At 44.1% G+C, this 15972-nt stretch overlaps 1 protein-coding gene across 1 annotated transcript; it reads left to right on the forward strand.

Annotated features, from left to right (window-relative positions):
• The first annotated feature begins 1044 nt into the window (after positions 1 to 1044).
• Positions 1045 to 11212, forward strand: drd4-rs (dopamine receptor D4 related sequence). The gene is made up of 6 exons (XM_063500999.1): positions 1045 to 1193; positions 5555 to 5658; positions 5752 to 6032; positions 6126 to 6238; positions 7995 to 8683; positions 10587 to 11212. Exons 3-6 carry the CDS (start codon positions 5793 to 5795, stop codon positions 10787 to 10789), a joined length of 1245 nt encoding a protein of 414 aa, XP_063357069.1. The 5' UTR covers positions 1045 to 1193; positions 5555 to 5658; positions 5752 to 5792; the 3' UTR covers positions 10790 to 11212.
• Positions 11213 to 15972: the final 4760 nt, after the last annotated feature.

The raw sequence follows: 15972 nt of genomic DNA on the forward strand, positions 1-15972 counted from the left end.
TTTTTGATAAAACATATAGTTTGGGCTGGGTCAGGTGACCCCGAATCCTCCCTTAGTTATGTTGCAATAGGTATAGGCTGCTGGGGGATTCCCATGATGCACTGAGTATTTATATGGCTTTATACAGCTCTCTGCATTTAATCATTAGTTATTCTTAATCTCTGGCTCCCTTCCGCAGCATGTCTTTGTCCTGTCTTCATCCCATCACTTTTTCCTCCAAGCTGGTCTATTGTGGCGAACAGAGAGCTGTCGATCGATCCAGGTCAAAGGAGCTCACTCAGGTGTTCTGTCCACCTGGAGGAGAGCTGGGACTCTTGCCTGGTTTTTCCTCAGAGGAGTTGGAGTAGGTGGAGTTACAGATGAACGTGAAAGTCCAGGTGAAACGTTTGACAGGTGAACAGCTTGTTAATGATGAGGTAATTAAAGAGCAGAACCGTGTCACTTCCTGTCTGTACACATTGACACTTCTAAAAGAAGATTAGTGATGAAGAGCCTTTCAGCCTCTGATCCCAGGTCAGAAACACCTGCAGGTTGGTGCCGTTCCCATGGCTACAGTTAAAAAAAATAAGCAATGCTGACTCAGCATCCTCAGGCACCTTTAGGCTTCGCCCTCAGTGGGGTCTGACAGACACAGCTGGAGGTGACGCTCTTCATCCATCAGGCAGCAGCTAAAGGTCACAGAGGAGGAGGAGCCTTCCTCAGTCACACTGAAAACCTCACTTTTTAATTTAATGCCCTTAAATACATCAACGGTCACCTGACTGGTCACCTGATCTCATCTGAATTATGATCCATAAAAATCAGAACACCTGTCCATCACGCACACCTGACAGCACACAGGTATGACAGCAGCAGATACAAAATACCACAGAAGAAGAAGAAAAAGCACCTGATGACAGCGGAAGGAAGGGAGGAGAGTCAGTACATCACTGCTGACTGTTAGCCAATCAGAGAGCAGGAACACCAGGAGGGAGGAGGAGGAGGTGGGTAGCTTTTTATAGACGAGGAGACAAAAGTTTGTCAGTTGAGACGTGAAGAGAGGAAGGAGCGAGAGATTCACAGAAGGAGAGAAATATTCACACAGGAGGAGGAAGAGGAGGAGGATGATGACCAAACTCTGGGTCATAGACAAAACACAGAGACTCACATAAGTGGAAGAGGAGGAACAGACGATGCTGCTTCAGCTCTGAAACGTGAGTTTGTTTCTTTGTCCTCAATATAGTTAGGCTTAGATTAAAATAAACATAACATAATATCATATTATATCGCACAATATATTTAATAAAATATAACACAATTTTTTCAGATCATGTAACATAATAAAGTTGAAGTGAATCTGCTTACACCCGAGCTTTAAAGCTGACGTAATGTTTGAGAATGAATCTGGCAGCAGGTTCCAGTTTAATCCCGTCAGTCTGCCTCTGAGCGCCTCAAACAGCCTTTAATTATTTTAATGATGTCATCATCACATGTTTGTTTTCTCTGCCGCACTTTAATTTTTAAATTTAACTTCTGTGTGCGGTCATAAAAACACTGATCATGCTCACAAACCTCTCTGACATCACAGCACCCCCACAGGCTGAGTTTTTTTATGACTGGTGAGGTCACCTCACTTCTTAGGATGGCATCCATTTTTGTATCTTGTGGCATGATTGTGACCAAACTGAAATTTAATTTAAAATTTGTTTTATTTTAGTTTAACTTTAAATAAGTGGAAACTTTATACAGCACCAAATGATATGAGCAGAGACATTGCAGTTATAAATGCCAGATTTCCTCCTTGCTGTGACCCTCAGGATTTCATCTCACCACTGTGACATCACGAGAGGCTCACTCAGTTATCCATATGTAGAATCCAATTTTTTTCAGCTTTAAGCTATGAGATGAAACCTCTCTGGTCAGGTTTAGAAGGCGGCGTAACCCAGAATGATACCAGCGATGGGAAACTCCATAACTGTTAGTGGGTGGGGCCTGAGGTCAAGCTTTGTCACCTCTAAGGCGGGCGATTGAAGAATCAGCCAGTGGAAATGGTGGACAACACCGTGGGTTAAGCGGGCCGGAATGATCCAGACCAACTAATGGATTAGTTTTCTCTTAGCTACCACCTGGTGGTCTGTCCAGCTACAGAATAGAGATACTCAACCTGTTCTCACCATCGATCTGTGTTCATGGTGCAGATGTCCATAAAGCTGCAGTGGTGACACTCAGCATCTAGCTAGCAATAAAGAAGCAGAGCAATGTTTTAAAGTTCAGAAAACCACAAACTTTTCTCAACAAATGTCGGCAAACAGACAAACCGCTTCAGACACAGAGCTGTAGCGGCTGCGTTTACAGGCACACAAAATAATGCTAACGATCTGAGCAAGGCAACGGATTATTTTCACAGGTGAGGGCCGGTCAGGGAGTGACGTTTATAACCTGGATTTAATCAGGATCGACACCTGACGTAACGCGATGCAGATGATTTTATGAAACACTGAGCAAAACTATGTGAAGCACTGACTCAGAGACTATACGAAAATATATCATTCAGCATCTCATTGCTTTACAACTGGATTTCATAACCAACATTAAACCTACGTGTGTGTGTGTGTGTGTGTGTGTGTGAGAGAGAGAGAGAGAGAGAGAGACTGAGTGCATGAGTGTGTATGTTATCTGAGAAGACTCCACACTGGGCTCAGATGGCTTCATTTCCAGCACTCAGAGTTTTTAACCCTTCGCTGACTCAGAGTGAGGCTGGTTAAAGCGTGTCTGTGATGATCGTGTGTGTGGTTGCAGGTTTGAGGCTCGTTGACGGTTGTCAGCGCCTCTCGCTGATTGGATGACTTGGTTTAATCATCTGGTGCTGACAGCATGCGTACATTTTGTCACTGAAGAATTATAAATAAAGTTTGGTGTTTTATTTTAACAAATGTCTGGAATCAATAAATCATCAGAAAGGCTTTTATTGTGAAATTATGAGATGACCTAAGTTTAATCAGATTACAGATGTGACAGATGTGCTGCATAATTATGACCCATTCATGGATTATGGATTATGGACTGTGTCATGTGACCTGGTGACATCATGACCTGCTGTCATTATTATGACAGAGTCACCAGCGGGTTTTGGGTTGGTATGTCGGGTCCTGTTTGGATGTTTGCAGGTGAGCCTAGTGCACCTGTTCAGGTAACGAGACATAAACCTGACAGCGAGGGCCACCACAGCAGCTCGGAGGAAGCATGAAAACACAAAGACAATGAGTTAAAACCGACGCTGCATCCTCTCACGTCCATCCACCTGGAGCTGCTCCCTGCACATACTCTGCTCGTCTCTGAGGCCCACGCCCTCACTCTTCCTCCGTGACACACTCTGATTAACTCGTGGAAACGTCTTCACGTCAGTTGCTATGGTTTCTCAGCGCAGAGATTTAACATGTCCGCCTCCTCCTCTGTTAGGAAAAAGATCTCTTATTTTGGAGGTGACGCTCCTCACAGTGTTCTTCGCCTCCTCTCTCTCTCTGGCTGCTGTTACCTGACACGCAGGTGTGCTGCTGGGACAACAAACCTAACAAGAACCAATCAACGGGTTGATCACAAACCTGCCAGTACATCTTCATAAAGGACCGTGCTGAAAACATGACAGACTCACCCCGTCTACCTGTCCGTGTGTGTGTGTGTCTGTGTGTGTGTGTGTGTGAGAGAGAGAGAATCTGTGTGTGGTAGCTTCATGGTGAAGTTCCAGCTGCCGCTAACTAAATAATAAGTATGAATAAAGTTTAACTAAATTAGTGCTTCTCTAATGACATCAGAAAAAGGTCACAGTCACATAGAGTCAGCCATGTGGGTGCGCTGTTTGCCTGTTTCTCTTTAGAGGAGCAAGTCTGTGACTCTGATGAAGCTTATCAATTATTATTGATGAAGCATTGTTTTTATTGGCTGGTTAATGAGAGGAGGAGGATTTCTGTCTGAGGACGTTATGCACTAGGTGGCGCTGTGTTTCAGTGTGTGGATGTCCCCACTGAGAACATTTGGAAGAAGCTTTAGCATCTTGAAGCCGAAGCAGGTCTTAAGTTTAACAATGCAGGTGGGCCTTATCTGCTACATTGCCATGGTAACTGATGTTGATCAGTATTAGCTTATGTTCAGATAAAAGATCCACAGGTACAGACCAAAGACACGATAAGTTTTGTGCTCTAATGCAGATACACCTCTCTAGGAGGTGACGAGTGAAAATGCCCTAAGTGCAGATCTTAAACTTCTGTATTTATTTTACACATCAGCTCACAGACTGTATGTAAAAGATTGTTGTGATGCCAGCTGACAGACAGTTGATATTCTGGTTATCAGTTTTCCTCCACAGAGTCACACACGTGCTGATCAGTAACATCAGATAGTCCAATAACCTCACAGCAGCCACATTACTGGTCAGGTGACATCATTACAAATGCTCCAAAAGGCTCCAACAGCACAAACACGGTTCAGAGGTTCACCTGTCAGTCAGAGAGGCCACGCCCCCAATAATGCAAGACCTACATAGAGCAGGTGCTGGACACAGATAGGCTGTTGGTGTTTCTTTCTGATCATTATTGATTATTGATCGTCCTGCTGTGTTTGGGAGTCTGGGTAGAGGTACGAAGCAGAGCTTTCTTGGACGCTGGACGTTGTCCTGCTGTGAGGATCACAGTGCTCATTCTGAACACAAATACAAAGCAAGCTCAGCTCCCTCCACCTAACATAGTTAATCTGCTGCACAGATGTTCACAGTTATAGAGTCTGACCCTCACTTCACTGTGCTGCTGTTGGAGGGCAGCCTCACACAAACTCAGCGCTTTCATACGCTGCTGAGTCAGGTGGGTCAGGCTCCGCCCCTTGTGAAACAAACAGTTGTGAAAAAAACCTGTCTCAGGTGTGCAGACGATCGTGTGTTCACCTGTTGTAAATGATGGTTAAATGTCCCGTGTTAGCTTAGTTGCCCACAAATCCTTCAGAAACATATCGCAGCTGATTATCAATCAGCTGATAAAAAAACACCTTAGGTTAAATTGACCCCGTTAATAAGCACACACACATCTCAGTGTGTGTGTGTGTGTTTACATGCAATGTTGGCAGCCATGGTCTGTGGTCGTCATGGCAACAGAGGATGAAGAGCAGGATGAGAGCGGCTCTAAGATGTGATTGTCTCTGCGAGGAGACACTTCAGCAAACAATAGGCTGACATTTAATAAAACGGGCTCCACTTCCTTATGTAACCACCAAAATAAGAGCAACACAAGTGCCCACCGCCACCACCACCACACACAACAAAGTGATCTGTGTGAGCTGTCGTCTGATTGGTTCATTTATTGTCCCAAACATGGCTGCAAACGGTGATGGTTTCTTTGTGTTAGTTGAACAGGTGAGAAAATAAAACGCTACTAACATGAAGCGTCCTTCTGTAAAGCGACACAGCAAGTAAAGACGTAACTGTCCACTGAGCACTGATGCATCACCTGCACTGATGCAGACACCAGGACTACTTTTAACTGTGGATGAATACAGTTAATGTAAAGAGGTTATTGCTTGTTGTTTACAGTTGCAGAAGAAAACAACAATGATGAACAAAGAGAAAGACCTGAAGCAAACAGGTGCTGACACTGAAACTCACCTGAAACCACAGACGGTACAGGAAGCAGCAAGGTAAGTCTGCATTACTTTAAGTACTTGGTTTAAATGCTCAGATTACTTAGTAACAGGTAGTGAATAATAACACAGTAACTGTGTCATGTCCAGATGTTGAGCGAAGCCCTGCAGCTGTGCTTAGGGCCTCCATCATGGACAATGTGACACCTGGTGCCCTTCCAGGTGAGCCAGACTTGAAGGAATACAACTACCTGGCCCTGGTTCTCGGGGTGCCACTGATCCTGGTCATCATCCTGGGGAATGTGCTGGTGTGTCTGAGCGTGCTCACTGAGCGCTCTCTGAAAACCGCCACCAACTACTTCATCATCAGCCTGGCGGTGGCTGACCTGCTGCTGGCCGTGCTCGTGCTGCCGCTCTACGTCTATTCAGAGGTCAGTGTGATTGAGCCGTCTGGGCTCAGGTGTGCTCTGAGCTTAGGTGTGCTCCCAGTTTTACCTGAAGGCTCTCTCCCTGTTTGTGTGCAGTTCTTGGGGGGGATCTGGACATTGAGCACCTACATCTGCGATGCTCTGATGACCATGGACGTGATGCTGTGCACTGCCTCCATCCTAAACCTGTGTGCCATCAGCGTAGACAGGTGAGTCCAGTTGTGGATTCAGGTCACAGTAACAGGATCATTATCACATCTGCTGCAGGTGTAATTAAGATTTTGAACTGTCTGAGTTGGAAATATTTCCTCGTCACAGAGTCATGTGACCTGCTGTGTCCCTCAGTGAGTTTAATAGATTTTAATGAAGAGACACGTTAAATAAAAGCGTGCCCTTCTTCTCTCCTCACATTCTAACTTTATTTCAGTCGTGTCGCTGCAGTCACACTGCTGACACCTCATTAATGAGGTAACACGTGACTTCATCCTGATTTTTACACACAGCAGCTGTTAATGAACCAACTGACACAAAGTGTTGAGAAAAAGAAATTCAGTGAGTCAAATATGTCAGAGATTACAGGCGCCAAACCTATTTTTACCAGTGGTGCTACAGTCTCTATTTAAAGCCTCTGAGCTGAGAAGAGGCTGCGGTGACACCTCATACACACACAATTTTGGATACAGCCTCATTCTGCCCACACCTGCAGTTTACCTGAGAGCTAATGAGGGGATCCAGTGTCCAGATTCTTAGTATAGAACATTTTCCAGAATTAATCAGAAAAAGGTACACACACACACACACACACACACACACACACACACACACACACACACACACACACACTGGTTTGAAAGTGTTTGCCCCCTTCCTGATTTCCTACTTTTTGTATGATTGTCACACTTAAATGATTCAGATCATCAAACCAATCTAAATATTAAACAAAGATAACGCAAGTAAACACAAAATGCAGTTTCTAAATGAAGGTATTTATTATTAAGGGGAAAATAAACCCAAACCTACATGGCCCTGTGCGAAAAAGTGATTGTCCCCTAACACTAATACCAGGTTGGGCCACCCTTAGCAGCAACAACTGCAGTGAATAACTGGCAATGAGTCTTTTACAGTGGAATTGTTGCAATCCAGTCACACTGGAGGGGTTTCTAGCATAAACCACCTTTTTAAGGTCATGCCACAGCACCTGAGTTGGATTCAGGTCAAGACTTTGACTAGGCCACTCCAAAGTCTACATTTTAGTTTTTCTTAAGCCATTCAGAGGTGGACTTGCTGTTGTGTTTTGCATTATAGTCCTGTTTCAGAACCCAAGTGCGTTTCAGCTTGAGGTCACAAACAAATGCCCAGACATTTTCGTTCAGGATGTTTTGGTAGAATTCATGGTTCCATTTAACACAACAAGTCTTCCAGGCCCTGAGGCAGCAAAACAGCCCACCTACCACCACCATATTTTACTGTTAGTATGATGTTCCTTTCCTGAAATGCTTCATTACCAGATGTAACAGGACACTCTTGTTCAAAAAGTTTCGCTTTTGTCTCCTCAGTCCACAGAATATTTTCCCAAAACACATCTTGGGGATCATTGAGATGTTTTCTGGCAAAACTGAGACAAGCCTTTATGTTCCTTTTGGTCAGCAGTGGTTTTTTCTTTGACCTCAGGCCCATTTTACCCAGTCTCTTACTTATGGTGGAGTTATGAACTCTGACCTTTACCGAGGCCAGTGAGGCCTGCAGTTCTTTGGATGTTGTTCTGGTGTCTCTTATTACTTCTTGGATGAGTCGTTGCTGCTCTCTTGAGGTAATTCTGCTCCTGTAGAGTGCCTGTAGAGATTGATTTTGTTAGATGTGTTCTGATTCTCCCTGTGATCAGTATAAACACTGATCTGTTGGTTTAAGTCAGTCCAAATACTTGCCTATAAACCTAAAACCTCCTCTGTCTCTCTGCTATTGCAGGTACATCGCAGTGGTGGTCCCCCTGAAGTATAACAGGAACCAGTTCAGTGTTCGTCAGCTGGCTCTCATCACAGCGACCTGGGTCCTGTCACTGGGTGTGGCCAGTCCTGTCATCTTTGGTCTGAATCAGGTGCCGGATCGTGACCCGAGCGTGTGTAAATTAGAGGACGATCGCTTTGTGGTGTACTCGTCCGTTTGCTCCTTCTTTGTGCCTTGTCCTGTCATGCTCTTCCTCTATTACTGGATGTTTAGAGGCCTGCGGCGTTGGAGTGGGCGGAGCCGCTCCCAAGCAGGCCGGGCTGGTCGGCAAGTTTTCTCTTTACGGCTCAGCTCAGCTCTACAGCGAGCTAAAGCCACGACAGCTGGCAGTCAAGAAAAAGTGGTATATACGGCGCCCCCCGGGCTCAGCCCCACGTCTCCCTCCACCGTGTCTATGGCAACACCCTCAGTGACACCGGTAATGGAGGAACACCAGGACGGTATAGCGGTGGTGGCGGACAGCGACCCAATGACGACTCAAATGGACAGCCTGTCGGATGGTGACCCCACAGATAGGAGGGAGGGTGGCAGCCGTCGAGAGAATGGCCTGAAAGGCAGCGCTGTGAAAAAGAGGGGGAGGAGGCAGAGCAAGACCAGCAGGGTCAGCGGCCGTGAGCGCAAGGCAATGAAGGTCCTGCCCGTGGTTGTAGGTGAGTCTCATGTCCAGGTGTTAGCTAGGACCAGGTCTGAGATGGGACTAAATCTGAGACAGGAATCACCTAGAACTATGGGGAGGACCAGCCTCAGAGTCTTCCGTCCCATAGTTGTAGCTCATTCTCCAGTCCAATTGTGAGGCACCAGGACAAGGTAGTGACAGGTATAAGGTAGGACCAAGTCTGATATACAGGGTGGGCCATTTATATGGATACACCGTAATAACATGGGAATGGTTGGTGATATTAAAGTCCTGTTTGTGGCACATTAGTATATGTGAGGGGGCAAACTCCTCAAGATGGGTGGTGACCATGGTGGCTGTTTAGAAGTCGGCCATCTTGGATACAACTTTTGTTTTTTCAATAGGAAGAGGGCCATGTGACACATCAAACTTATTGGTAATGTCACAAGAAAAACAATGGTGTGCTTGGTTTCAACGTAACTTTATTCTGGTCTAACGTTTCCAGAGATATTTCTCTGTGCTGAGTTTAAGCATAAAACTAAAGCTCTCAGATGTGTAACTAGAACGGATGGGGCCAGAACAGCTTTGAAGGTCTACATACATTCTTTTGATTCAGCTCTTACAGTGCATTCACACCAAACCTGTTTTACCTTACTTAACTCAAATAGCCAAATATATGTCCCAACAGCCAACAGGAGGAAGACTATAACAGCTATAACATATTTTAGAAGTTATACGTTTTTACGAGTTTTTACTGTCTCTGTGTTTCTGCAAGATCTAAGGTTTGGACTTGCACTGTGTAAAAAACTTTATATTTGCTGTTAATGCACCATAAACATTCCCTCATTCGATGTTTTAGTGGAGAGTGCACATCTTCTTCATCAAACCATTAAATGAGCTCTGCTGTGCAGTGCAAAAAGAAGACCACCCAAGTCAGACAGAAACATCTGATCAGAGGATGGAGGCGATCAAACTGTGTATTGATCTGCAACATCCTTAACTTTGAAGGATCAGTCGACCCAAACAGAGCCAGTGCATCAGAAACCAGGTCTCAAAAGTCAGGTTTAGAGGCCAGAATTCAATCTGTCAGAAACTTCCAACTATTATTAACAAGCAAATGAGCGCAGACACAGTTTCACACATCATTATGTTCAAAGTTGTTGCATACAGAAATGGACATTGAGATAAATGTGAAGACAAAAGCTCATCAGCACGGCTTATTGTTGTGTCTTTTCATCTAAACGAGAGCTGTCTCTGCTGGACGTCTCTGCACTAACCGTTCATAATGTTTTGTTGAGTGAATCTCAGTAAAAATAGGAACATCTTCTTGTATCTCTGTGGAAACCGCTTTAATTCACACCACAAAGTGTTTAACACTCACAGCTCATCCAAAACCATGAGGCTGGTGTGAAGGATTTAGTTAAAGAGAAAACATGCAATTAGAGCTTCAAAGGAACATCAAACAGATCAAGTGTTGAGTAAAAACAGAGGTAAGAGTCATTTTGGATAAAGTCGTCTGCAGGAAGACTGGAGTCTCTGTGAATGCACCACAGTGCTTAAACTTCTTTCCCTAAAATTTAATTCATCAGGTTTACTCAAAATTCAAACTTAATAGTCATTGTTAATCTCTGGCACACTTCCACAACAAGTCTTTGTCCTGTCTTCCTCTCCTCACTTCAACCGAACACGGCAGATGGCGGCCCCTCCCTAAGCCTGGTCCTGCTGGAGGTTCCTGCCAGTTAAAGGGAGTTTTTCCTTCCCAGTGTCGCCAAAACACTCGCTCATACGGAGCAATATGATTGTTGGGGTTTTCATTGTTTTCATTGTATTATTGTAGAGTCTTTACCTGTTATATATTGTTATATAACAATATATAACATATACTGTTATGCGCTATATAAACAAAACTGAATTGAAACTCTCTCTCTGTGTCTCAGGTGTGTTTCTGGCCTGCTGGACTCCGTTCTTTGTCGTCCATGTCACCAAAGTTTTGTGCCAGTCATGCAACATTGGTCCCACACTCATCTCCGTGGTAACTTGGCTTGGCTATGTGAACAGCGCTGTCAACCCAATTATCTACACGGCCTTCAATGCCGAGTTCAGGAACGTCTTTCACAAACTGCTCTGCTGTCAGACGTGAAAGCAGATCAACATCCAACAGGAAGAAGCCTCAGCGTGGAACTCAACTCGACTCGAACACTCTCAGACTTCTTAAGGTTTTTAATGTGTGCGTGCTCTTATTTTAAAAGTTTGGAGATGTTACAGCCCAGAGGCATAAAACCTGCACACATGTTTCTGATATCTGACTGTTTCCATGTTTAAAGTTTGCAGCTCATAACAATTTACTTTGACTGTTTGTACAGTGTTTTTGTGACTGAAGCAGAGAGCTTCATGTGGACCTGGATGTTTCCGTCAGTTTTGTGGTGAAGCTCGTTGAGGACAGATGGTGTTTGTAGTATTCTGATCTGTGGCATGAAGGTGATGAAATGTAGCTGAGCAAACGTCTGTGTCATTTGCACAAACACAATAAAGAGATTAAAGACTGTTTGATGGGAGCAGCTGATCTGTGGGGTAACAGCAGATACCCAGCAGGATGTGACTGCCCCGGGGGTGGGGGTCTTGGCCAGGTGAGTTTTATGTCACAGGTGGGGGTCTGGCAGCTCATTAAAAAGATGCAGAAGAAGAGTCAGGATGTGACCCAGAGCCACTGATTCATCAGAGAAGCTCCAGTTTGTTCACCTGTTCTCGTGCTCGTCGCATCCAAGGCATCGCCTGTCTGCAGGCTGTCAGTGAAGCTGCTCATTCACCTTTTGTTTTAAAGTAATGACACCCCTCTGTGTGGGTGGAACTGCCTCCACCTGTCAGAGCACTCATGCAGATATCTGAGTTTGTGTGTCTCTGAAGTAGCTTCATCACAGTCTGATGTGATGACCTCCTTCATCAGAGTGGGGAGACCCCTTAATAACCACAGGTAACCATGGTAATGGGGAGCATCTCATCCACACATGTAATAAACATGGGTGTTCAGACGTCCATCTGGAAATCAGAGGGCTTTATTCTGCCTCAAATGACTAAGTTGTGGAGCTGACTTTGCTTCATCTGTGTGTTGATTTAGTTTTACTCTATAAAAACATAAACACTAGAAAAAGCTTTTCTCCCTCAGCTTTGAGCTTCATCGCGACTCTGCAGACTCAGAGTGTTTGCGATGAAGCTGAAGCATGAACAGCACACAGACAGCTGCAGCTCTTCACTTCACAGACCAAGTCCCAGGCTGTGTTTTATTAACTGACCTGTACAAACACCCCAGCCTCAGCCACCCTCTGCAAAGCAAACTGAGAGCTGAAACACGCACTGATGCTCAGCAGTGATGAAAACACCATAAAAACATGAACAAAGGCTGGAAATAAAAATGAATGAAGGGCTGAAACACAGTGTGCAAAAGTCTTGGGCTGCCCCTCATTACTTTATAATCCAAGCAGCATGGTGTGCAGTGTGTCTCTAAAAATAAGAGAGAAATATGTACAGAAGAAGTGTGAGGGCTAAAACTTTCTACAACAGATGAACAGGATCTGAAAGTCATTCAAAAAACAAAAATCCAGCAAAGACCTGACAGAGGAGCTGAGAGATGATCTGGACGAGACCAAAGCCTCATCAGAATTGTTCTCAGAGGGATGGCAGCTGCCAGGAAGCTGTTCTTAATGAAAGGAAACAGGGAGGAAAGACGAGGCATGAAAATGACACTAGAAGTGGACTGAAAATTATAGGAACAGCTCTCTGTGTGCTGACAGAGGCTTTGAGGCCTGATAGTGTATGAAGAAGAAGCTGCTGAGCAGCAGCTGAAGGAGGAGAGACACATCAGCATGTCCTGTCAGGACTGACTTACCAGAAATACAACTGAACCTCCACCAAGGTACTGCTGACCTGCATGTGATAACACCTGAACCCTGAGGCCTCTGAGAGGTAACCTAAAATGTAGTCTAGTTTCTGAAACCGTGAATGTTTACCATAGTTACCATGGTTAACATGTTGGCAAAGTGGGACTGACTGTGAGCCATTACACAAATCAAAAATCAGCCTTTACTGGACCTTAGGGGAACATGAACACAGCGGGCAGATCTTCCCAGACTTGTACTAATGACCTCACTGCTGGATCACCTCCATGATCAGTACACAGTGACCTCCCTGCAGCAGGATCACTGTTTCAGCTTCCTCTCACTTATCTCATATCCAAATGATCATTCAGGAGGAACAGAAAGCTCTGACCTTGGTCAGACGATCAGAAACAGATCTGAGATCCACATAAAGGTCAGAGCAGCAGAACAAAGACACAGCAGCTCAGCCGGACAAATTAACCTTTAAAAAATGCTGAAGGCGGAAAGATGAGGATGAGAAAGACGAAGGTGGAGGATAATGGTGAAGGGTAGGGGTGCTCCAGGTTTAAAAACAGGATTTAAATGTGGAGAAGAACAGCTGGACACACAGTGTTGATCACAGGATTCACACCTGAGTGTGTCCAGCAGGTCCTTTCCACTGTGAAAGCAATGAGTCACTGATGTGAGTCAGGCCACAGAAGAAGAAGAAGAGGAGCACTGTGTGTGACGCTGACTCTCCCAGCATGGTTTGGTGTTTTGAGTGTTTGTAATCTGAGCTCATCGGTCAGGTTTCCCATCTGCAGACTGAAACAGTCAGAAATATCTGAAGCTTGCTGTTTGCTCTCTGAATGAAACATGATGGTTCAGGGCTGATCGGTGACTCTGTTCACTACTCTGCACAGAAACCGATGCTCGATGTCATCGATGAAGCTGTGAAATTACTCCCTGTTTGAGGAGCGCAGATGTTGCCTGTGCTGTGGTTTCCTATCGACAGTATCTATGAACAGGCTGCAGGTATCACTACACTGAATGTAAACCAATGGCCTTCTGCTTCAGTCCCACTTACAAGACATGGTTATAGTGTTCCTGAGGTAGAGACTATACGAATCTCTTAGGATTTCCACAACTTTGAAAAAGCTTATTGAGTTCACTGATAATATTACAACCACAATGTGCACCACTAAACACATTCTTTTAAAAACTGAATTAACATAAACACACTTGTCCTCCCTGTCCGCCTTTTTAACTGTATTTGTTAAACATAATAAATTGGTTTGTTTTTAACTGTTTTAATACTTGTTATGGCACTAAACAATTTACATGACATGCGTTTTTAATCAACTGACAATGTAACACCTCTTTTATTATTTTTTCACCTCCTTTACAAAATAATTTAAACTTACTGTTTTAATGCAATCTACAAATTATATAAAGTGCAATGCTCCTTTTAATGGCGGCCTCTCTTACTGAGTTGAACCTAGGCAGTCACCATTAATGATAAAGTAACTTCATTAACTCAATAACTGGCTTTGGTATTAAAGTACAAAAATGTTCTCATAGCCAGAAAAATACCACATAGTATGAAAACTGTTCAACTCAGCAGTAGTTCAGCAGTTTCTTGTTTGGTTGAGGTTAACACACACACACACACACACACACACACACACACACACACACACACACACACACACACACACACACACACACTATTCTACATTAAGCCAAGCCCGCTAGCATTAGCATCAAGTAAGCTACAGCCAAAAATCACAATTTATATACAATTCTCATAACAAACCACTTCTTTTACTAAGTTTTCCAAAGTCCCTAATAAACATTTTCTAATCTTAAGCTCTGTAGTCTTCAATAATGTTAATGCATATTTACTAACCTGTGGTAAAGAACAGAAACAGCACACACTTTGAACTGGTGTTAGCTTCACAATACAAAGAGTTATTTTTCTGCTTCACACACTTATACCACCAGCATGATAAACGCCCTCTAGTGTCTGGATGTGGAATAGCATGTTAATGCCTGAAACTGCCACAAAAGTGCTTGACTGACAGGTTAACAAAACAAACATTAATTTTGAAAAAAATCTTCACAGGTAATTGTTTTCCTCTTTATCTTTTAAAGTATCATATTTTAACAGATAACTGTTTTCAACTCTCTGCACAGACGAGCAGAGGGTGGGTCGCCATCTCAGCCCACCCTCTGAGTTCAGGGCATGCGGGTCAGGTCTGAATGAAATGACTCATCTGCAGGTAAAAGTAGCTGATTAATGGTTACTGTGAAATCAGACCGCTGCGAGGATGTCCCTCTCACATGTTTACAGACTGCAAGAACCAATAAATGATTTAGAAACAATCAGACGAAGCACAGAGAACCGATTAGGCTTCTTTTTTGTGCAGGTGCAGGTCAGGAATCAGTTTATCCATACACTCAGTCAAACTACACTCAGCCCCACGGTTACAGCCTTAAAGCTTTCTTTTAGCGTCATTAGTGATCAAACATCTGACCCATACATGGATGTGTATGTGTTTGTAACTATGTTTGGATCAGAGGTCACTGACTCTGATTGGTTCCTCCAGCTGTTCTCTGACCGCCCAAACAAGAGGAGGTGAGGGTGGACCTCAGAGTCCTGATCCAGGTTCCCCGATAAAACTGCTGTCATTTGATTAATGAGAGAATGACATTATCGCCTCCATTCAAAGAGCATGCTCAGTAGCGACTGTTTCATTAAGTCCATTAAGAGTATCCCCACGCCTGAGCTAGCCGACTTCATTCCTGCCAAAATAAAGGAATGCAAGAATCACAGCTGTTTTAGACTTTCCAGATGTGGAAGCGAATGGATCAAATAGGCACCAGATGAAAAGGAAGAAAAATTGCCTTCTTTTCAGGCTTTCAACACTACCAGACCCTGGACAGACATGACGAACAGGAAACTGAATGTTCATGAACGTCAGTGAGGAAAACTGCACACGTGACAGCAGCCACAACCAATGAGACAAAAGACTTTCTGACATGTGACAAGGTGGTAACTCAACCCAAGATTAGAATCCCTGCAGATGGCAGTGACAGTTACTCATAGTCATGTGACATGTTCAGTCATGTGACCTGTGAAACAGGACATGTTCATTTATGGCTCTATGTTTGTCTGTGTGCACACCCCACTCAGAGCCTCCTGTAACACCACATTAATTACACATTTTCTTCTTCTACACACAAAACTTTGGTTTACATTAAAGGAGTCAGGCTGAGAGCTGATTGGCTCTCTGACAGGAAATACTGACTAAAAACAGCGTCTCCGAGGATGTGGATGTTTTACTTCTGTGTGTTTGAAATAAGCTCTGAGAGCAGCAGCAGGTGGAACCAACAGGATCTGCTGCTTCAAAGTCCTGCAGCATGTTGGCCTACTTATCCTGCTCATTAATGCTGGGTAAGCCTCTAATGC

This window comes from Pelmatolapia mariae, linkage group LG17 (genome assembly GCF_036321145.2).
Source record: "Pelmatolapia mariae isolate MD_Pm_ZW linkage group LG17, Pm_UMD_F_2, whole genome shotgun sequence".
Lineage (NCBI taxonomy): Eukaryota > Metazoa > Chordata > Actinopteri > Cichliformes > Cichlidae > Pelmatolapia > Pelmatolapia mariae.

Bases quoted from the DNA above. Each gene is read 5' to 3' on its own strand.
- drd4-rs (XM_063500999.1), top strand. From the start codon at position 5,793: ATGGACAATGTGACACCTGGTGCCCTTCCAGGTGAGCCAGACTTGAAG. The intron at 6,239-7,994 runs GTGAGTCCAGTT...CTGCTATTGCAG, and splicing joins TGTGCCATCAGCGTAGACAG to GTACATCGCAGTGGTGGTCC. The intron at 8,684-10,586 runs GTGAGTCTCATG...TCTGTGTCTCAG, and splicing joins GGTCCTGCCCGTGGTTGTAG to GTGTGTTTCTGGCCTGCTGG.